This window comes from Cutaneotrichosporon oleaginosum, assembly GCF_008065305.1.
Source record: "Cutaneotrichosporon oleaginosum strain ATCC 20508 chromosome Unknown ATCC20508_contig06, whole genome shotgun sequence".
NCBI classification, from domain to species: domain Eukaryota; kingdom Fungi; phylum Basidiomycota; class Tremellomycetes; order Trichosporonales; family Trichosporonaceae; genus Cutaneotrichosporon; species Cutaneotrichosporon oleaginosum.
In genome coordinates this window covers 1,323,925-1,344,739 of record NW_027072175.1, presented here as the reverse complement: position 1 = coordinate 1,344,739, position 20,815 = coordinate 1,323,925, and the positions used below count along the sequence as shown (strand labels likewise).

General features: G+C 61.4%; 7 protein-coding genes across 7 annotated transcripts; 2 read left to right on the top strand and 5 right to left on the bottom strand.

The window, feature by feature from the left end:
* Window positions 1-155: 155 nt before the first annotated feature.
* On the bottom strand, window positions 156-1,670 carry COLE_06954 (uncharacterized protein; the record flags this gene model as incomplete). Its single annotated transcript, XM_018424216.2, has 5 exons — window positions 156-349; window positions 391-708; window positions 740-858; window positions 1,065-1,304; window positions 1,543-1,670. 5 exons carry the CDS (start codon window positions 1,668-1,670, stop codon window positions 156-158), a joined length of 999 nt encoding a protein of 332 aa, XP_018276104.1.
* Window positions 1,671-2,043: 373 nt separating this feature from the next.
* COLE_06953 (uncharacterized protein) lies at window positions 2,044-3,808 on the bottom strand (the record flags this gene model as incomplete). The annotated part of the gene is made up of 5 exons (XM_018420519.1): window positions 2,044-2,825; window positions 2,871-3,317; window positions 3,356-3,467; window positions 3,535-3,588; window positions 3,659-3,808. The coding sequence occupies 5 exons, from the start codon at window positions 3,806-3,808 to the stop codon at window positions 2,044-2,046; spliced, it is 1,545 nt and encodes a 514-aa protein (XP_018276103.1).
* A 1,772-nt stretch (window positions 3,809-5,580) lies between these two features.
* Window positions 5,581-5,838, top strand: COLE_06952 (uncharacterized protein; the record flags this gene model as incomplete). Its single annotated transcript, XM_065626511.1, has 1 exon — window positions 5,581-5,838. The coding sequence occupies one exon, from the start codon at window positions 5,581-5,583 to the stop codon at window positions 5,836-5,838; it is 258 nt and encodes an 85-aa protein (XP_065482205.1).
* Window positions 5,839-6,298: 460 nt separating this feature from the next.
* COLE_06951 (uncharacterized protein) lies at window positions 6,299-9,049 on the bottom strand (the record flags this gene model as incomplete). The annotated part of the gene is made up of 2 exons (XM_018420598.2): window positions 6,299-8,789; window positions 8,880-9,049. 2 exons carry the CDS (start codon window positions 9,047-9,049, stop codon window positions 6,299-6,301), a joined length of 2,661 nt encoding a protein of 886 aa, XP_018274786.2.
* Window positions 9,050-13,016: 3,967 nt separating this feature from the next.
* Window positions 13,017-13,514, top strand: COLE_06950 (uncharacterized protein; the record flags this gene model as incomplete). Its single annotated transcript, XM_018427198.2, has 1 exon — window positions 13,017-13,514. The coding sequence occupies one exon, from the start codon at window positions 13,017-13,019 to the stop codon at window positions 13,512-13,514; it is 498 nt and encodes a 165-aa protein (XP_018279955.1).
* Window positions 13,515-13,525: 11 nt separating this feature from the next.
* On the bottom strand, window positions 13,526-14,400 carry COLE_06949 (uncharacterized protein; the record flags this gene model as incomplete). The annotated part of the gene is made up of 4 exons (XM_018420305.1): window positions 13,526-13,591; window positions 13,637-13,659; window positions 13,693-14,167; window positions 14,221-14,400. The coding sequence occupies 4 exons, from the start codon at window positions 14,398-14,400 to the stop codon at window positions 13,526-13,528; spliced, it is 744 nt and encodes a 247-aa protein (XP_018279956.1).
* A 2,984-nt stretch (window positions 14,401-17,384) lies between these two features.
* On the bottom strand, window positions 17,385-20,689 carry COLE_06948 (uncharacterized protein; the record flags this gene model as incomplete). The annotated part of the gene is made up of 8 exons (XM_018427199.2): window positions 17,385-17,471; window positions 17,525-18,136; window positions 18,176-18,885; window positions 18,922-19,308; window positions 19,348-19,554; window positions 19,626-19,832; window positions 19,887-20,010; window positions 20,063-20,689. 8 exons carry the CDS (start codon window positions 20,687-20,689, stop codon window positions 17,385-17,387), a joined length of 2,961 nt encoding a protein of 986 aa, XP_018279957.1.
* Window positions 20,690-20,815: the final 126 nt, after the last annotated feature.

Here is a 20,815-nt window from a genome sequence, read left to right as displayed (position 1 = left end):
AGAGGAAAAGATTATCGACAGAGTATGTGGTGATTTCACAGTAGTTGGACGTGCACGACCACGCCCACCGACCCCACCTCCCGCACCACCCACGTCCTCCCTTCAGACAGCATACATCCCTCTATGACTCGAGCTGCTCGAACAACACGTCAAGCTTAAAGCTTGGCATCCTTACGGACGCTGACAACGACCTTGCCGTAGGTCTTGCGGCCCTCGAGGTCGAGCAGACCCTTGGTGACGCCCTCGAGGCCCTCGTACACGGGCTCGAACACGGTGGGGGTAAGCTTGCCCTCTGCGACCATGCGCAGCGTCTCCTTGATGACGTGCTTGTAGCGGGGCGGGTCGCGGACTGGTGTGAGCGAGTTGCAGAGTCAGCGGCGCGCGACTCACTGGCCGTCGCGCCCCAGAAGAGGCCGACGATGCTGCAGTTCTTGAGCAGCACGAGGTTGGCGGGCACCTTCTCAATCGTGCCGGCGACGAAGCCGACGACGACGAGACGCCCGTTCCACGCAATGCACTTGAGCGAGGGGATGAGCATGCCGACGGGGTCGTAGACGACGTCGACGCCGTGCCCGTTCGTGATCTTCTTCACCTCGTCCTGCCACCCGGCCTTGGTGTAGTCGACGACGTAGTCGGCGCCGCCCTGCTCCGTCGCGACCTTGCCCTTGGCGGGCGAGCCGACGCACGCAATCACCTTGGCGCCGAGGACTGCGTGAGTACGCTATTGGGGGTCACTCACCCTTGGCGATCTGGCACGCCGCGAGGCCCACGCCGCCCGCGGCAGCGTGCACGAGCACCCACTCGCCGGGCTGCGTGTTCGCGCGGCCCACGAGGCCCTCGTACGACGTAGGGTAAGTACTGGAGTCAGCGGGGTTGGGGGGACGCTGGGGCGGTGAGCGGGCGACTAGAGTTGTGCGGCGTCCGAACCTCCGTCCTTTCCCCCTCTCGACCTCCGCCGTACAGGCATGAGATCCCCATCTCTGCTCCGGTCTCGGCCTCTAACGGCTCCGTCTCCTCCGATTCCTCCTACCGCTCTCGCCGCAAGCCTTACGCTAAACACTCACAGGTACAATCCAGCAGCCTGCGCGAGAGTAATGTTGGGGGGGACGGCGAGGAGCTTCTCGTGGTCAACGGCAACGTATTCGGCGTGCGAGCCCTGCGCGTAGCCGAAGACGCGGTCGCCAGCCTTGAACGGGCATCCGGCGGGAATCGGCGAGTCCTTGGCCACGCGGCCAGCAAACTCGGCGCCGAGGATGAACGGCATCGGCGGCTGGTTCTGGTACTTGCCCTGCGACTGGAGGATGCTGGGTGTGAGCGACGGCGCGAGGCGCGAGGCGCAGAGCGCCAGTGGGCGTGGGCGGAGCGGAGCCAGCTTAAGCGAGAGCAAGCGGGAGGCAGCAGGGAGGAGGACGGGGGCACCCTCTAGCTCGGTGCCGCTGCATCCGTCTCACCGCCGCTGAAAGACGTGCACTTCCTCGCTCTCGCCCGCTCGCAGCGCTCGCAGCGCTACACCGCTCCCTTGCTCCGACCAAGCACACTTACTCGAAGAAGTTGAGACCCGTCGCGCTAATCTCAACGAGCACCTCGCCGGCCTTCGGCACAGGCTTGGGCACCTCGCTGACGGGGATGTCGCGGGGGTGGGCGAATTTGGAGATCTGGACGGCCTTCATTGTGCGAGACGTGGGGGGGAGTTGGAGAATGGAAAGCAAAGTCGCGAGATGTATGGAAACTGAGCGCATTAAGAGCCGCCGGCACGCGGCTAGCCGGTGGGCAACGAAGGGCCTTCCGGCCCAAAAGCGCAGGTCGCCGGTGCCAGGCGTGGTGATCTCCGAGAATTGTCCCTGATGAAGCTGCTTCTACTGTAGTCGCGTGGCACTATCATCGTGAATGTGGCAGTGGCAGTGGCAGCTCAGCACTCCTCGCAAACGCGCGAGCATTGATACATGGGTCATTCCTCCGCTACAAATAGACACTTCCGCTGGAGGTAGCTCGAGTGCAGGCTAGATGGTTAGACTTGGTTGGACTACAATGTGACATGGCTAGCTACTGCCCCACGACGGCCTGTGGCATCGTCATGCCATTCAATCCGCCATGCGCCTTGTTCCGGCGTCCCAGCAGCGTCGCGTTGCCGAGGTTGAGCTCGAACTGCGTGCCCGCCTTGCGCTGCGACGCGCGGTCGCGCTGCCCTGCCCGCCCATCATAGAGCGCCGCCTCGGCCTCGCGGCGGTTCGCGCCACCTCGGCCCACGTAGTGCGTGACCGTCGGCTCCTTGATGCCTGCCGCGGCGTTGGCGGCTGCGCGTGCGCGCTGTTTCTCAATCTCGCGCGCAACAAGCTCGCCGTGCTTCCGCCGCGCCTCCTCGAGCTGGACCTGCTCGTCGCCGTCCTCGTCCTCCTCATTCAGGCCTTGCAGGAAGCCACGCGTACCCGCGCCGCCAGGTCCATTGTATGCACGCCTCCGTGCGCCTTCCTCCTCCATACGGTGCACGGCGTACGTAACATCGAACGCTTCCTTGAGGGCGCCAATGCCCGGTGAGCGGCCCTCCCTGTTGGCCGCACGCAAAGAGGCGAGGAGAGGTGAGTCGAGCGGCGCACCGGCCGGTAGCTTGGGCTTCTGAGAAGGCACAATGGGCTCTGGGCCAGCCTTGATCCACGGGTGTGCGAGGAACTCGTCGATTGTGTACCTCTGTGCGGGGTCGACGCAGAGGAGGTGGGTGATAAGATCCTTTGCAGAATGCGAAATGTCATCCCACCAGGGCGACAGGAATGTGTAGTATCCCCGCGCGACCTTTTCGGTCAGGACATTGATGCTCTCGTCATAGAAGGCTGGCGTCAGCGGACATGACATTTCGCAGACAATCGTCCACTCACGAGGGAATCCACACAGCAACGTATACAAAACACATCCCAAAGCCCACATGTCAACCGACTTGCTGTACCTCTCATCCTTGACGATTTCGGGGGCAGTGTAACCGACGGTACCGCACGGCGTCATTGTCTGCTCGTCCCACACAATCTTGGACAGGCCGAAGTCGGCAATCTTGACGCGACCGATGCCGCCACCGCCGACGCCAGGCCGGAACTCGCCCTCGTCTTCCTTCTCCTCGTCATAGGGGCGGTGCACAATCTCCTTTGACGGGATGATGGGGATTCTCTCAAACAACAAGTTCTCTGGCTTGATGTCACGGTGCACGACGCCGCGCTCCTCGTGAAGGTAACGAATGCCCTCTGCGACCTGGACGATGACATGGCGCGCAAGTGCCTCTGAGAAGTATGTGAGCTTGACAATCTGGTGGAACAGTTCGCCACCTTCCATCACTGTCGTCAGCAGTGGTCACATACAAGTAACAACGCACATTCTAGGACAAGGAAATAGTGCTCGTCGCTTTCAAAGAACTGGAGCAGCCGGACAATGCCCGGATGGTCAATGCCGCGCATGATCTGCACTTCCTTGAGAATGTTGGCGCGCTGGGAGAGTCAGCCACTATGCTCGCGCGCAACGTGAGGAAGGAGAGGAGCGGACACGGATACCGACCTCTGTGACACGCGGCCTCTTCTTAAAGTTGGGGTTAAGGTGCTTGTTGCCGCTCTGGCTCGGTCAGTCCGTGTCCGTTTATGTGTAGTGTGGTGCTACAAGGCCCCCGGAACAGAGTACTCACTTGCGAATGGTTCAACTGGTACTTGCGCACGACCTTGACGGCGACTTTGCGCCCCGTTTGACGCTCGACGGCCTTGTAGACGTTGGAAAATGCGCCGTCGCCCATCTTCTCAATGAGGTCATATTCTTCGAGGCCAGTGTAACGCGGCATGCGTTCACCTTGTGCCTTCTCTTCGGCTACAATGCGCTCGGCTTCCTCGCGATAGTCGTTGGCGCCGCCGGCCTTGCGTTCCCTGCGATGCTCGTGATGCTCAGCAGCGGCTGCGGGGGCGGGTGCGGGCGCGTGAACGTCCGAGGTCGCTGGTGGTGCCGACTTGCGGTGCGTAGCGACAGCGGGTGCCGAGGAACGCTCGGCGCGATCTCTGGCCTGGTTGCGGTTTGATGCATTGTCAGCGTTGGCTTGTTTGCCGTGGCGCAGGATTTCTATTATCAGTCAGCAATGTGAAGGTGGGCCGGGCGGGGGATTATCAGTAAATGTGGAAAGAGGAGGCAAGGGAAAGTAGTGGAGTGAGCGATCGTGGAGTGGAGTGGCCGGGGGGCCGAGGATGATGATTCATCCGCATCCGCGCTTCCGGAGCTTGCGGCTGGACAAACTCACGTTTAAAGCTGGATAGCATGGTATCGTCTAGACGAGCGCGGTCAAGACGTTCGAGGGCAAGGCGGTAATCGTCGTCGACGAGTTTGCGGGACGTAGGAACTCGAGATGCGCGGTTTCTACCACCGGCGGAGGTAGTGGACTGGGCCGACGAAGTTGAGATTGAAGAGAGGGGGACGAGGCTGGAGACGGAGCGGGCCGAGGGCAAGGAGGACTCGGTTGATGCGGATGAGCTCAGGTGCGGGATGTTGATGTGTGGGGGCGGCTTGAGTTCGAGGTCGAAGGGGTGGCCGTGGTCGTCAGGTTCGAGTTCGTGGGCAACCCGAGTGGGCGAGGCTCCAGCGAACTGGAGGGGTGGGGTCGAAGACGGTATGACTGTTGTGTCCCCAGGTGATGAACTGGGGGTTAAATGGATGTTGAGCAAGCGGGTGGAGAGGAAGGAGGGAGGGGGGGGGTATGTCCGTGAAGTGGGGGGTGACGCGCGGTACGAGGGAGGAGGACACAGTCTGGTCTGGGATTGTGTTAGATTGGTATCCTTGAGAGTGAAGTAGAAGTGTGTGCAGTAGGAGAATGTAGAAGAATTGAGTAGAGTGGGTAGAATGTGAAGAGAGTGGTGTAGAGCGTAGAGTGAAGAGTGTGGAGGATTGAATAGATGATAAGGGGAGGATGTGGATGTGGGGTGCGCGATGAATAGATGCGAGGGAGAGCAAGGAGAGCCAGTAGAGGGGAGGAGAGGAGAGGAGCACGCGGAGCAAGCGGAGCACGAAGAGCCTAGAAGAGGAGTGAGGAGTGAGAGTAGGAGGAGCGATAGGATGAGAGTAGAGTGGTAATGATGGAGTGCGATGGAGAAGATAGCGCGCGGCAAAGTGATGGAGTGGTGACGACGATCAGGAGTAATAGGTGGGTGGAGTGGGCGGGGGGGGGGGGGGGTGGTGCGAGGATGATGCAACGGATCACGAGGGCAAGAGCGGACTTACTGTGGTCTCTCGGCGTCAGCTGCTGCGACTCGAGTGCAGAGTAGAGAACAAGATGACTACTACTTAGTGCACAGATGAGACTGAAAGGCTGTGTGTGTGTGGGGGGGGGGGAGAGAGAGAGAGCCAGAGCCAGAGCCAGAGTCAGAGTCAGGCCACGCAGAATGACTCACCAATGACGTCGATCTCGTTCTTGTTTCCTTTCACTCTCTCCTCCCTCCCTCCCTCTCTATCTCCTATTCTATTGTACTCTGCAGTTCTCCCTCTCTCTCTCTCTCTCTCTCTCTCGCTCTCCCTCGTAACATCCTGGCCATGTCCGTGCAGAGTACGCAGTCATGACGTTCCAACAATGCAATGCTCGACCTCCCTCATCAGCCTCCTTGCTGCTGCAAGCCCAACTGCCAACTGCGCACACTCATGCTCATGCGTCTGCGCCATCTCAAACTGGCCGCAGGCAGAGGCATTTGCAAATCGCCCCCGATCCCACGCTTACGTCACGGCGCATTCCACCAACCATCGCGCCCCATCATCTGCTTACGTGACGTCGTGGGGGTGGACGCGCGTGCGTTCCATCTCGATGTTTTGGTGCATGGGGGGGGGGGGGGGCGTTGATGGCGTCCGCGGCCTCGCGGCTTATTATCGTAGGATCGTAGAGGCATTGCGGTCATGGCGCATCCTGTCGTGTCATCCTGCATCATCGGGCTTGGCCCCGCCGGTCGGTCCCGTCCTCGAGGCCTCGAGGTTGGCGATCGAGGCGATAGACTACTACAGCTTGTCTCACCCCGGCGCATGTCGGCACAACAACAACAACAACAACTACTGTACAGTAGATCAGTAGTCTTATTACGTTTCCTTGTGTGTTTCGGTAGGAAGGGCGCGCCATGTATCCAGCCAGAACCTGTGTCGCGATCATGTCCATCAGTTTGGTCGTCGGGTTTTGATCACCATATTACGCGTGACACAACTCCACCAGCTCGGCCAACTCCCGCAACACCCCCTTACTCATCGCACCACTCAAACACTATTGTTGCATGGCCCTAAGCTACAGTTGTTGCCCACATTTCCATTGCTTCTACCGAGGGTACTCGTGCTCGCCATTCGGCGCCGACATGTACGGCCGCCAGTCGCCAGTCCGAAACTCGCGAGGATGTTGCTGCATGGCCTGCGGGAATACGCCCAGCACAGGCGGTCCAGACATGCGCGAGACCGGTGGCAGCGCGCCCGCGTGCGCCCCTGGCGGCGAGTGGTGGTAGTACTCCCGTTCACGAGGATCACGGCCGTCGCGCTGGTCGCGCATCTCGCGCTCCCGCATCTCCAAATGGCGCGCATGCTCCATGCGCACGGCGTGTTCTCGCTGTGCGTGTTCACGTTCGCGATGCGCCTGTTCCCGCTGCGCTTGCTGTGCGATCCCGTGCTGCATGAGCTCCCGCTCCATACGTTCGCGCTCGAGGTGGGCTTCCATCCTCGGATCACGCTCACGCACCTCCCGCGGGTCACGGATGTCCCTCGGGTCGCGCACCTCTCGCACATCTCGGACATCGCGCACGTTGCGTATATCACGAACGTCACGAACGTCGCGCACATCACGCACATCGCGTGGATCGCGCACTTCCCGTGGATCGGGCCCCTGCCATCCCGGTGCAGCTGCCGCAGCCGCATAAGAGTAAGTCCCTGACGCTGGACGGAAGCGCTCATGGCTCTCCAGCCGCCCGTCCTCGAATGACGTGCGCCGGTTGTACTCGTGATACGGCGGCGGTGGAAGGCGCGGCGACGGGCGACGGGGCGGATTCTGGTCAAACTCATCGACAGTCCCATCAGAGGCGATGCTGGCAGTGTCAAAAGCGCGCGTCTCCGCCGGCGGGTCGTCGTTAAGTAGCGCCGAGATGCGCATTCCGCCTGATCTTGATGGCGGGGCAGAGGGAGTAGCGGATGCTGAGATAGTGATGGGTGGAGGCGCATGAGGCGCTGGAGGGAACATGGCCATCCGCGGTTCGGGATACTCGTGTGATGTGCGGCGTGGAGCGGGCTGTCCAGCAGCAGCAGGGAAGTCGTGTCCGGTTCGGAGAGGCGGGAAGCCACCATACGCCTGCACGTCAGACCTGGCCCACAAGGAACTCACGTCTGCCGCGCCGTTGACCTTGACGTCTCTGACGCCGACCTCGATCAATTCGGGCTGAATGATACCCTTTTCCTTCAACTCGACCTCCATCGACTTGAAGTGATTTCGCACCTGGACGACAGTTTTTGTCCCACCCAGCTTGTCCGCTATCGCTCTGAAGTCGGTGCCGTGCTCGCGCACCAACTCAGGGAATTTGTTCTTCTCCGCCACCGACCAGTACGAGTTAGTGCCGGAGCGGCGAGGTTTGGGCGTGGACGCGGCTTCAGCGACAGCAACCTCGGCCTCGTCCAGCGGCGGGTGGTTCTGCTTGCGCCGCTTGGCACGCTTGACAGGAGGCAGGAGAGGTCCCGTATCGATCGGTAGCTGTGATTGAGGGTCGATGACAACTGGGGTTTCAGGGACGGAAGCACTAGTAGGAGTTGCAGGCGCAACAGCAGCAGCAGCGGCGGCGGCAGCGGCGGCAGCCGCTGTGCTAGCGACCAGAGCAGGAGGTGGAGGTGGAGGTGCACCGCCGTTCATCGATGCAATGGCCACCGCAGCGGCATGGTCAATGGCGGCTTGTTGCGCAGGATCAGGCAACTGCGCTGAAGAAGGCGGCGTCGGCTGCTGCGAAACGCTAGGCGACTCCTTTTCCTCCTTGAGCGTGCTTGGGCGCGGTCGCTTCTTCGAGGCAGCTTTGGCTGGACGTGGTTTCTTGCTCGCGGTAGACGGTGCCTCGGATGTCGCACGTGATGGGGCATTGCTATCCTCGTTGTCCGTCTTGTCGTCTGTCTTGCGCTTGCGCGAGGGCGGCACGGGTGTCTCCTCCCCAGCGACAGTGCTCGGGGTATCGCCTCCCTTACCGCGGGGCTTGCGGCCATTAGGTTGCGGTGTACCCGTGGCCGAACCACCGCCTTCGCCCTTGTCCCGCTCAGCCCGCGCCTCACGCTCACGTTCGCGCTTATTCTTGTTCGTGCTGCCGGACGTCTCCTTGGTCCTTTCGATATCCGCCATGAGTGCAGAGCTCTTCTTCTTCGCAACCGCGCGTCTAGCCTTGACACCCCGTCTGGATGCGAGGGTCGACTTGTAGTCGTTCGGATACTTGGTGCGATAGTAGTACTGGACACACTCGCCCGCCGTCTTGTTCGGAAGGCCCTCTGCAATCTTGCCAAACAGCTTGGGGTTGGTCAGGTACCGCTTGAGGAACTTGGCACGCTCGTCGTCGGTCCAAACCGGATCTTCGTCACCGTTGAAATCATACGTCTTGAGTGGGTCGAGGACCCGGTAATTCTCATCCTCGTAGACGAAGTCGCGCTCCTTGGTGAGTATCATGTCCGGGATAGTAGCGGCCGTCTTCGTAGCACGGTGCGTTGGGTCTTTGGCGGCGCTGTCGGCTAGGCCGGCGAGAATGGCTTGGTACTCAGCCTCGGTGGCCACAGCGTCACCAGCACCACGGCGACGATTGCTGCGCGATGGATACGTTTCCTCGACAATGGGGGTCGTAGGCGGAATGCCAGGTGTGGCGGGAGGAAGAATGCTACCAGGGATGGCGTACAGGTCAGCCGGCGGAGGCCCACGCTTCTCCATAAGCTTGTCAAGGTAAGCGCAGTGCTCGCGCCAAGCCTTGTCCTTCTCCAGATACTCCTCGCTCAGCATCTCGATCTTGGCCTTCAGCTCCTCGCTCTCACGCGCGATGACGTAAGCAACGTGCGGCACAACACGCATCTGCTGTTTGCTGAGAGGTTGCACCAGCTTAGCGATGAACTTGTCAGCATCAAAGTCCGGGTCGGTAGGGACTCGTGAGCTCTCGATTGGCGCGCATTCCTGGTTCCACTGTAGGATTCTATCGATGTCGATGTCGTCGCCGGCGTATTGAGCAGCACGGATGTTGTCGCGGAGAAGGCGCTCGAGCGGCGAGATTTCCTCCTCCACGTCCTCGGCATCGGTACTGGTCTGCATCGAGTCGGCTGTTGGGACTGGGTCGCGGAACCGCTCCTTTGAGCTTCGCGGTAGGGGCTCCCTGTCCGGAAGGTTCACCAATCTGCGCTCCGCTATTGTGGATCGAGTTGGGCGTGAGGCGAGAGGGGTCGAGGGCAGCTCTGGAGAAAGGAACGAGACCGACTTCTCAGCCTTCTCGGCCGTAGCGCTATTCTCGACCATCTCGATATCTTCGGCTGGTGGTTCAGAGCTTTCAGGAACGGCTTCCAGAACGATGGTGGAAGAGGGTTCATGTTCATAGCCAGGTGCCTGAGGGTCAACAGGCACTGGATCTGATTGCGTGGCAATGTCAACAACCATGGGCTCGGCTGCTTGATTGGACTCGGTAGCGTGACTGGGAGTTGAGGTCTCCTCGATATGTGCCGTGGGTGGCTTAGAAACCTCTGTCTCCTCCCTGGCCTTCTTGGATGCTGAAGCAACCTCAACGGCAGGGACGACGGCGGGGCTGCTCTCTGGCTCAAAAGCAAAATCCTTGGGCTTGGGCTCGTGAATGGGATCAATAAGCTTATGCTTATTGTCGATCGTAATGGCAGTGGTGGACTTTGGTGTGGCCTCTGATGACGCGGCGACGACAGCCGGGGTGGTATCGTGACGAGCGGCATTGCCCTCGGCATCCTGGATGGGCTGATCGGGGGAAACGGCGCTTCGGGATGGCGAGGGGCTGGCCATCTTGACATCGACGTCGGCATTGGCGGGGGGAGTGTGAATGGGCGCAGCTTGGCTCAAGGGTGCCTCCTCTGCGGAATGTGCGTCGGCGGTAGGCTTCTGCTCCTCAGCGGGCTTCAACCCCTCTGTGGACTTTGGCCCCTTTGCAAACGTCTGACCCTCTGTGGACTCTGGCTGCAAACTCTTGTCAACTGGTGTTCCCGCGGCGGCTTGGACAACAGGTTGTTCGACGACTTCCTTGACTGCAGAAACCTCGACTGCTGTTTCCGCAGCTTTGGATGGTCCCTCAGCAGCCTTGACAGGGTCTTCCGCGACCTCGACAGGATCCTCCGCGACCTCGGCAGGTGCTTCTGTGACCTGAGAGGGCTCGTCCGCGACCTTGTCGGCTGTTTCTGTGACCTTGACGGGTTCCTCGGTCTCCTCGGCTGGTATTTCGGCCACCTTGGTAGTTTCCTCTGTGACCTTTAGTGGTTCTGCGACGGGCAGTTCCTCGGCGGCAGGAGCATCGGTAATCTTGGCCACAGCGATAGCCTCCACGGGCGATGGTACCTCGGCCACTTCGGCCACAGACTTCCCTTGGGGTGCTTCAGCCTCTGGCACAACGGATTGCGCGGCAGGATCAGATGCTGGCTCAGCGACTGCGGGCTCAGTCTCGTCGACAAGCGCAGGCTTCTTTGCAAACTTCTCGACGGGCTCAGACACGGACAGCTCCGCTGGGCTGATATGATCCGACTTGACAGGCGCGTCCGCAGGCATGGCTATTTCCTGCACGGGTGCGACCACCTCAACGGAAATCGGGACTTCCTTGACAGACTCAACGGGTTCCGATCGGGGCTCGGACGACTTCACCGCCTGTGGTGGAGAGGCTGCCGCCTCAACACCTTTCGAGGGCACAGACTGCGCCTCCTGGACTGGATCGCCCCCGTCATCTTCGACCTTCTCCACTGGCTCTAGTGGCTTGCGAATTTCCACGACCGCATGCGGATCTGCAGGCGAGGCCTGAGGGGTCATCGCAGGCGAAGTCTCGATCGTTGAGGGCGCTTCAAGCTCTTGTCTTGGTTGCGGTGCGCTCTTGGCGGGCGCAGCGACAGGGGCAGACGTTGCCTCAACTTCGGTATGAGAGACTGGTGGGGCCTTTGCAGCAGACTCCTCCGGCCGTATTGGCTCGCTGGAAGCCGCAGTCGGGGAGTGTCCGTTCTGTGGGAGCGGTGCTAACGGCGCTGGTGCTCGGCGCTTTTCCTCAGACGTGGAAGAATGCACCTGCTCTTTCCTTGGCTCTGGAGACGCTTCTTTGCCCATAGGTTCTGTGCGAGTTGTAACGGCCGGGGCAGATGGAGACTCGTGCCGACCATGGGAACGTTCAGATGGTGCGCGTTCCGAGCGTGCAGAGGGCGCATATGAAGACCGTCGGTCCTCGTAATCCTTGACGTCGGGCTTATGTTCGTCCGGTGACCTGGGGCGACTCGGAGGCGGGGAGCGCGGCCTTGATCCACTGCGCCAGCTCTGGGCTGGCGAAGTCGCGGCTCGTCTCCTGCTCGCCCAGCCATCGTCGATAGGACGGGAGAAGGGCGCTGCGGCAGGGGAGGCAGGCGAGCGCTGTCTAGAGGAAGGACGGGAACGGCCCCATCCCCATCCACGATCGCGTTCACGTTCACGTTCACGTTCACGGGAGGGGGACCAGCGGCGTCGTCCCCTGTCCCTGTCACTGCCGCGATCACGCTCGCGGTCGCGCTCGCGGTCGCGCTCGCCACCCCACCGCGCGGTTCGGACAGGAGAGACAACTTCGCCTTCTTCTAATTCACCAGGAGAGCGGTCTGGTGACGCGGGCGGCGACCGGGCGGCCATCGTGCTCGGCCCTGGGCCGGGGACAGGCTCCCTCCTCCTTCTGGGAGACAGGGGACGCGAGCGGGTGCGTGGAGAGCGTCGGCCATCGGGAAACCGCGTAGCGTTATCGTCGCGGTATCTATCGTCCCTATCGCGGTCGCGGCGATACCTGTCGTCTCGGTCACGGCGGCGCCCATCGCGTTCGCGCTCGCGGGGATCGCGCCGCTCATCCTCACGCGCGCGATAAGATGACCAATCGCGTTCCCGATCACGATCGCGCTCGCGAAAGCTAGGGGAGGGTGTGCGCCTTGAACCGTTGCGGTAGCCTGGTCGGCCTCGGTTTGGCCATGCGCGCTGCTGAATAGTGAATCAATGAAGGGAAGATGGAGTCGCGTCAGCTCTTGGTCGAAACTGAGGCGCGGAAACCTACGTCGGTGGGCCAGAAGGGACGTTCCCAGTCACGGGCTGGTACGGCGTCTATGTCTCTTGCGCGGGCTGGGACAGCATCAATGTCTCTTGCGCGCGCGCTGCCGTCAGGAAGTGCGCCAGCCGGCTTGAGGGGTAAGTGCGGCGGCGGCTGACGCCCTGGCGGCGTCATGCCGGCGAGGTGGGAGAGAGCGGATTAGATGGGGGAGGCCGGAGGTGGGTGCGCCGAGATGGAGGGCGGTTGGTTGGGGGGGGGGGGGGGGGGGGGATGTGGTGAAAGGCGACAAAGAGGAGGTGAGGGGAGGGTGAAGGAGGAGGGGTGGAAGAATGGTCAGTGGGCGAGGGCGAGCTGGGGAGTTGGGAGAGTGAACAAGAAGAGGCTGGGCGTGTGGGGATGGGGATGGGGATGAAGATGGGGATGAAGATGAGGGGGGAGCAAGAGAATGGGATGGATGAAGAAGAGTGGGAGTGGATGAAAGAAAAGGAGACAAGGACGAGGACGAGGACGAGGACGACGAGGGACCTGGGCGCCCTGGCCATTGGTGAGTTGGGTGGCCAAAACAGCCTTGAGCCTTCTTTCCCTCTGCCCTTGCCCCATATCCCATATCCTATATACTCTAATTCAACACTAATAGCGGCATCAAATTCATTTAGGTGAGCGATCGGCAATTCGCCACCCCGGTGTCTGTGGCGCTGTGTTTTGCTCCTCCTCCCCTCCATTCGCCACCCAACTCGAGTTGACTCGTGGATCGTCGACCCGCGTCAACCGTTACGACCAATGTCTTCAACTGCACCACACTCCACAACCAACGCCGTTCTGTCGGGGCTCATGGTAGCATGCACTCTTACGTGGCTGTTGTATGCAGGCGCACTGTCAAGCCGTGAGCGCCGCGAGGCATTCTCACCACCCCTTCTCGCGCTCTCTCATCCCAAGGGCCTCGTCGTCGTACGAGGGTTGCTGCTGGCTCTCCTTGGCCCGGCCATGGCCGGCCAAATCCAGCTGGTAGGAGCTCTTCTTGGCCAACGCACGGTCCGCGGCACCCCCAGTCTTCCACGTCGTCGCGTCGTCGCGTCGTCGCGTCGCGTCCGGCGACCTGGGGCCATTCCGTGGCCTCGCTGGCGGTCGTGTCGAGGGCCGTGCACACTGCGCCGCGCCGCGCCAACGCCATCTCTTAGCCTCTTGGCCTCTTGGCTTGTGCAGAGCCAACGGCCAAGGGGCGTCTCATGCGCCTCATTTTACCGCAGTGATCTGGCGCCCACGCCCGGCGATCGGTGACTCCCACCCGCCTACGTCTGTCGAAACGTCAAGCTGATACGCCCTTCCTTGACGCGCCGCTCCTTGGGAATCTCGTGCTGCCATCAGTCACCTCGTCTTCGTCCTCGTCTCTCCCTGCGCACCTTCCAATAGTCCTGCGTCTTGCCTGGAGTCAGCCCCCATCCCACTACTCTCTCACCCTGCATGACCACCAAACTCCGGTCTTGCATCGTAAACCGCACCGTCTCCCTCGCCTCCAATTCTCTCCTCCTCTCCTCCCCCTCTCCTCCAGCCGCCCTCGGCGGCATCCGGGGCGTCATCACAAACGACCGCGCCGCGCCCAAACTCAGACTCGCGATAATCAGGTTTTCGCACGTATCCGAGTGACGGCCAATATACACGCCGCCGTCATCGTACCGGTTGAGCATGCACACGTCGAAGCGCTGCGCGAGGCGCGCTTCCACTGTGCGCCGCACACGCTCGAGGACCGGCGGGAACGCGTGCGCGCGGATCTCCGTCCCGCTGTATTTTATGGTGCGGGGGGACGACGCGTACACTGCCACGGCGCGCGATTGTTGTACGGCCCGGTTGTAAATTCGCAGGGTGGGGTGGTGCCAGTCTGGCAGGGCGGCGAGGGCGGCGTACAGGCCCTCGGCGTCGGCGGGGGGGAGGAACTGGTGTTGGTGGGCTTTGGTGGACTGAAGAGGGAGGGGAGAGGGGAACTCACGTCGGGGATGTAGAGCACGTCGCCTTCGAGGAGTGGCACGCGGAATTGGTCAAAGCCCGTGACGCGTCCTTCTGGGCTAGGTTGCTCAGCCGGCTCGCTCGGCGGCGGGGAGAGGCTCGAGCTCGCGCGCGCCCTCTTTCTTGAGGCGGTGACGGGTGGGGCTTTGCGTTTTGGCGGCATAGGCGACAGGCAGTATGGAGGGAGGAGGTGAGATGGCAGTGGAGGAGGCAGGGATGGAGTCATGGAGGAGCGGTTGAGTCACCTCGGATACTTGCTCCCGTGTCCCCGCGTGTCATCATCTTGTCGCGCTTGTCGCTCGTCGTCCACTATCTGTGATACTCATGAATGCAGACAACGACGAGTCCACGCGTACAGGCGTAGTGCCCGCCTCATGTCTGCCTTATGGTCGACATATGCATCGAGCATTCATGAGAACAACCCAACTTGGTTGCATCGTATGGCAGCGTCGACCAACGGCGTTGACTCTGCTGCTGGCTGCTCACATCCACCAGCCTCGCAGCCCAGCTCAGCCCACCCTCACCCAGACTCACCCTCATCCCACCCCCCCCTCGTCACTGCCGACCCTCACGCCCACGTCCGCCCACGTCCACCACCCACCCATGACGACACCGCGACCGCACGGGTCCTCGAAAAAACGATACATAAGGCGTCAACTCGCGCTGCTCGCGCTACTAATAATTCACCACGCCATTCTCTACGCCACCGTCCTCACTTCCCGCATTGGCACGCGCCCGGCCCGCACTGGCAGCTGGGCCCACATTGGCATCCGTGGCCGCCGGCGCCGGCAGCACCGGCGGCACCGGTGTGGCCTGCCGACGGGCAGTGGCACGCGTTCGGGCCACAGTTACAGCCAAAGCCACAAGTGCACCCATTCTCCGTCTTCATCGCGTGCGCCGTCGTGACCTTTGCCGCGCCGACGGGCGCCGCCTGGCCGGGCGCAGGGGCGCCAGCAGCCGCACCGGCGGGAGCGCCAGCGCTACGAGTACCAGCGGCGGCGGCGCCGCCAGCGACAGCACCGGCGGCTCCAGCCGCGCCAGCAACACCGGCGGCACCGGCGGCGCCGGGCTTGGGGCACGTCGCGCAAGGGCACTGTCCCGGCGCGCAGTTCGAGCCCGGCGGGCATGTACACTTGACTCCCGAGGACGCGCACGCACATCCCTTGTTGAGGTTGCTGCTCGGACAGTTGTCGCATGTGCACTGCCCCGTGGGGCAGCTGCATCCGCCGGCGCAGCCGCCGGTGCCGGTCGCGGCAGCGGGGGCGGCGGGGGCGGTGTTGGTGTTGGCGCCGGGGAAGCCGCCGGGCATGCTGTGGCCGTCCTTGGGCTGGTCGCCGGCGGTGGTGGCCGCGAGGCTCGCGCCAGGACCCGTGGCGCTAGGCGCTGCGGTCGCGCCCGTTGTCGCGCCCGTGCTGCCCGCCACGGCGGTCGTGCCCGCCGCACCGGCGGCAGCGCCAGCAGCCCCACCTGAGCCAGCCTTGGCAGTACCCGAGCCTGCGGGGCCGTGATCGTTGGACGAGAAGAGCTTCTTCATCTTGCCCATGAAGCCCCTGGGGTTAACGTGGCGCCGGGGAGGGAGTGTGGGCCAGGAGGGAGGTCAGACTTACTTCTTCTTGCCACCATTGCAAGTACAGTTGGGGCCGCCGTTCGCACCACATCTGCTGTCAGCGTCTGCGTTTGCGCGGAATGGAGGCGAGGAGGAGGGGGCCGGGTAAGGAGTCGTGGTGTGGGGGTGTAGATGTGTGAGTGTGGTGGGGGCGTGGGAGCGGATTCCATGACGTGAGGTGCCCGCACAACGGCGCCCGCTGGATCTCCGGCGTCATGGGACCGCTCGTCGACGCTGACCGACTCGAGCTCATGGTTCTTGGGCCCATGGCTGGAAGCGATGTTTCACCACCACCTCACCCCTCAGCCCTCGCCTCGCCCCAACCCAGCCCAGACGACAAACCCCCTGGCAAGTCGACAACAACTTACGTGCACGAGTTGGTTCTGCTGTCAGCGGCGAACGACGGCGATACGCACCCAGAAGGCATAGTGAATTAGTTGAAGAGTCAAAGAGAGAGAGAGAGAGAGAGAGAGAGAGAGAGAGAGAGGTGGCGACGACGGAGACGAAGAGGACGAAGAGAAGGACGGAGGATGTGGGAGCGGGCCGAGGCATTTAGCGTTTTCGGAATGTCATCTGGTGGTCTCTGCTGCCACTCGCTCATCTCTCCCACCCTGAGTGACGTAGTGTACTGTACCTTGTGCCACTCGTCGCTCCCTCCCGTCTCCCTCCTCTGTCATTTTTGCTCCTTGTAATGCTCGTACTCTCGTTACTCGTCTCTCCTCGCTCCTCTCGCTCTCCTCTCTTGCCTCTGTCTCCTCGCTCCTGGCTCCTGCTCCTGCGGGGGAGGCTGAATGGCGGCAGGGTTAAAGGATCGGAGGGCGGGGGGTCGGAGGGCCCAGACATCTCGATCGCCCGTTACATCTGCTCAAGTGTTGTCGACCTACTGTAACTCTATACACCTGTAATGTCGTCGGTTAACCGCATTTCCATGTGCGCGCACAGACGTTGGTACAGTACGCTGATGCTACTGCTGCTGCGTTTGCTGCAAGCTGGCTCGGTCTGCAAGATCAAGTTTGATTGGGGCACGACATGCCTTGCTCTTACTGTAGGAATCGCAAGCCAAGACACGACTGGACCGCCGTTCCTTTCCCGCAACTCGCAACTCGAGGGCGGAAACAAGACCCGCCCAGGGGTGTGCGTCACAGACAACAATATCCTCGTTAGCATCCTCCTACCAGCGCTTTCTAGGGGTTATTAGGTCAATACTCGCCTATGGTTGGTAGACCTGGCAGACGCTCGAGAGATCGAGAGCTCTCAAAACGACGGCTGTTGAAGTACTGTCTGTATCTTCAACCATCCAAACTGCATGACATCGCATTGTACATGTCTCTCTTACTCTTGTCTCTCTCTTTCTTGTCACCGACACGGTCGAATCCCTGCCTACTACTCTGACAGTGTTGGTATTGAATGCAGGGTGATAGTCGTGCTAAATGTTACAATTCTGTTGATAGTGTCGTTCGGGGTCGTGGTCTCTCGTCGTCGTTCCCCAGTCGTCGACGCGCGCTGCTCGTTCACAGGAGTCGTGGCGCGGATACCTCATTTCACAAGCTGAAGTTGGCCAGCTTGCGAAGGACGCCGCCAGTCTGCGAGCCTCCTGGCTCTACCAATCTGCTACGCTCGTACAAGCCCTGCAATGTCAGCTGTGATCTCTTGCTTCCCGAAATTGCACGGGAAAACTCACATCCTCGCTGGAAATGACCGGCGTCGCCTCTATTAAGCGGCGGAAGCTGATGCTGACACTGCCCGGAACCATGCTCCCGCGCTCCTGGAAAGTAGGAATGGCCATGAGAATATCACCAAACCGCTGGAATTTGTCCCACTGCACCATGCCGTCCTCGCGGCGGTCTGGCGTCCGCGCCGCCTGCAAGCGGCTTACTAGACCAAGAATGGCAGACAGGAGAGGAATCGCCGTGTGATTGTACGACGTGTCGGCCTGCAGCGCGCGACGGTAGTGTCCATAGCCGTTACGTGCGTCCATGAGCTTGAGGTGGCTCTGATGGTCGCGCATCAGCTGCGCGTCGAGGCGGACCAGCTGATGTGTCTGGCCTAGGCGGTGGATCGAAGTCTCACGCAGACCTGACAAGACAGCACAAAGGCAGTCGTAGTTGTTCAGTTTGCGCAGCTGGTGTGCGATCTTGACAAACGCCTCATACACCTTGGCGCGGCCCTTAGGTTTCGGGTGCGCGAGGATCATCGTCGACACCCAGCGCGACAGGTGGTTGAAGAAGTCGATCGAGCGACCCACGGGGTCATCGCGCTCCTTGCCAAAGTCGTGGCGGAAGACGTCGCGTGGCTAGAGTTAGATCGTGACACAAGAGTAGAATAAACTCACCCTAATCGCCGCAAACAGCTCCCACTGCATGAGCGTAAGCTCGAGAGCAAAGTGCTGAGCCTCCATGTGCAGCAAGGCGTTGATCGCACTCGACCACTTGCGATGGCCCGACTCGTCGTTCGAGTACACCGACCGCGATTGCTCCGAACCCGAGTCGCCCGAGCGAGTCGTCGGCATGGGGTCGAGGTCGACGGTCAAGCTCGTGGACGATCTACTGTAGGTCGAACCCGACTTGTCCTGCATAGGCGTGGTGCCATCAGTGTTGGAATACGGCGCAGACTCGTCCTCGAGCAGGATTCCATCCTTCTCCACGACGAGTTCCAATGCAGCAGCCGTCTCTGGCGTGTGGAGGTTGGCCTCGTCGAGGGTCGGCCGGCACGACCAAGACTGGTCGACGTCGACGACCTTGTCGAGGCCCTGCTCGATGCTAACGAGGTCGACTGTGACGTGTGCCAGGAAAGTGTACTTGAGCATGCAGCCCAGCGTCTTGCGGAAGAGCGCCTGCGTCTCGAGGTCAATGAGGTCACCAGGGTACTTGGTGGCCCAGTCCTTCAATGCACCGGCGAGCTTCATCAAGGCCCACAGCCGAATGTCGCGCGACACTGCGTACTGCTCGACCTCGATGAAGCGCTCAAGGAACTCGGTCATGAGATCGCGTGGCTGGCAGAATCGGCGGTAGACGAGGAAGAAGGTGTTGACAAACTGGTCGTCTGCGATTAGGGCTGGCCTTGTTCCGGGGCACCTACTTTCTGTGGATACAATGGCAGTGAACAGGCGGTTGAACAGCTCTTGCAGGCTGACATAAATCTCGCCGTCGGGCTTCCCTGCCTTCGAGCTGCCTCGCTCCAGAGAGGCCTGTGAGGCCAGAGCGGCTGGAGGGATGGCAGCGACAGCAGCAGCAGCAGCGACAGCGGCACTGTTCACGCCCTCGGCAGGGTTCAGGACACGTTCAACCGCCACTGACTCGGACTCGAGGGATCCCTCTGTAGAGGTCGCGGTCTCGCCCTCCATCATCCAGCCCAGACTGGACGAGCTCGAGTGGTGATCATCCGATCCAACCGAGCCTCTGCTCTGAGACATGTGATGTCCCTTTTGCCATGGGGCGTTGGCGCCGACAGGTGCCTCGCTTCTCCCTGCCGATAAGCAATCGTGTTTCCAATCTGCGCCCTTACGGTTCTTCTCTTCCAGCTTGTAGAGGAGCCATCGCAACCCTGTTCGCATCTTGCCCTTGCCTTGTGACGTCGCCGTGGTGACCTCGATGAGGCCGACATTGTATGGATGGCCGATCTGGTCGCCCACGTGAGCATCGACCTCGAGCGTCTTGTCGGGATCCGACTTGCAGGCGAGCAGAACAGCGGGCACGTCGGGGCATAGTCGAGCTGGAGGTGCGGTCAGCGTTTGCCTCGTATAATTCCCTCCGGGTCGGTCCGAGTGTCCGGGATTTACTCACCGAGAGACTCGCTGAGACCCGTGAGGGTTTCTGACCGTGTGGCATCGTAGCAAAGAATGACGCCAGAGACTGGTGACACCTCTTGCGGCCAAATGGGACCCGGTCCTCCAGACAGGTCCAGGGCCACTAGGCCAAGCTCAACAAACTCGACCTTGCAGTCGTGCGTAAGCTTGCCGCCTGCCTTGATCTCGGCAAAGCTCGACCGAACTGTGCGTTAGATACGGTGGGTGCGCGATGTCAACAAACAGTGCAAGTACGCACCGACATGACCGTCCTTGGTGAGCTTCTTGACTGGCAGTGAGCCGCCCCATGTCTTCATTGCGCGACGAATAACAGTCGATTTGCCGACACCGTCGTGCCCGACAACAGCGATGACATACGAGGACTGTGTGTGGTCAGCGATACACTTGCGCAGGCAGACGAGAAGGAGGACTCACGTCGCCTGTTTCTTCTGTTGGTGCAGCGCCTGCGACGAAAGTCTGCGGGGGCTGTGGGGAAGAGGGGGTGGAGGAAACGGGGGGCATAGGGGAAGTTAGCGCGAGATACGCCGGCATGGAAGAGGGCGGAAGGGGCGATGTGGGAATGGGAGTTGCTGAGATCGGGGCGGTCGAAGTCGGCATGGGGGAGACCGGCACTGCGGCCACTGCTGAAGGGATGGGCGAGCGGCCAGCTAAAGGGGGAAGAGGCTGAGGTAGTGGCGGGACTGCTGGGGATGCGCCGAGATCTCTCCTGACGTCTCCCATGGCGGCGGAGGCGGGGATAGGCTCGGAGGGGATTCTTGGTCTTGCACGGCGTGGAAGGGTGTTGAAGTCTGGTGCAGAGGTATCTTCGACTTTGCGTGCGGCTGGGCCATCGATCATGGTCCAGCGTGCGCGGCGAATTGCTTCTGCGTCACGCGACGCCACTTTGAGGCGGACGGATCGAAGGAGATTGTTTGCCTCAGTCTCCTCTGGGGTGAGGTTTGGAGGGGGTTCACCCTCGCGCATAGTGCCGACGTCGTGCACAGGCCCGGTGCGTCTTGAATGAGACAAACTTGGTGGCGGGGGTTGAGAGCTGGAGAACATGATGAGGCGGGCTGCTCAAGAGGACGGCCCAGAGGGAAAGTGGAGATGAAGAGGTAAGTGGTGGGTCCAGGGGTCGTTGCAAGCTACTGGCTTGCAACAACGAGCTTTGAGCCGCCGTCGGTCGTG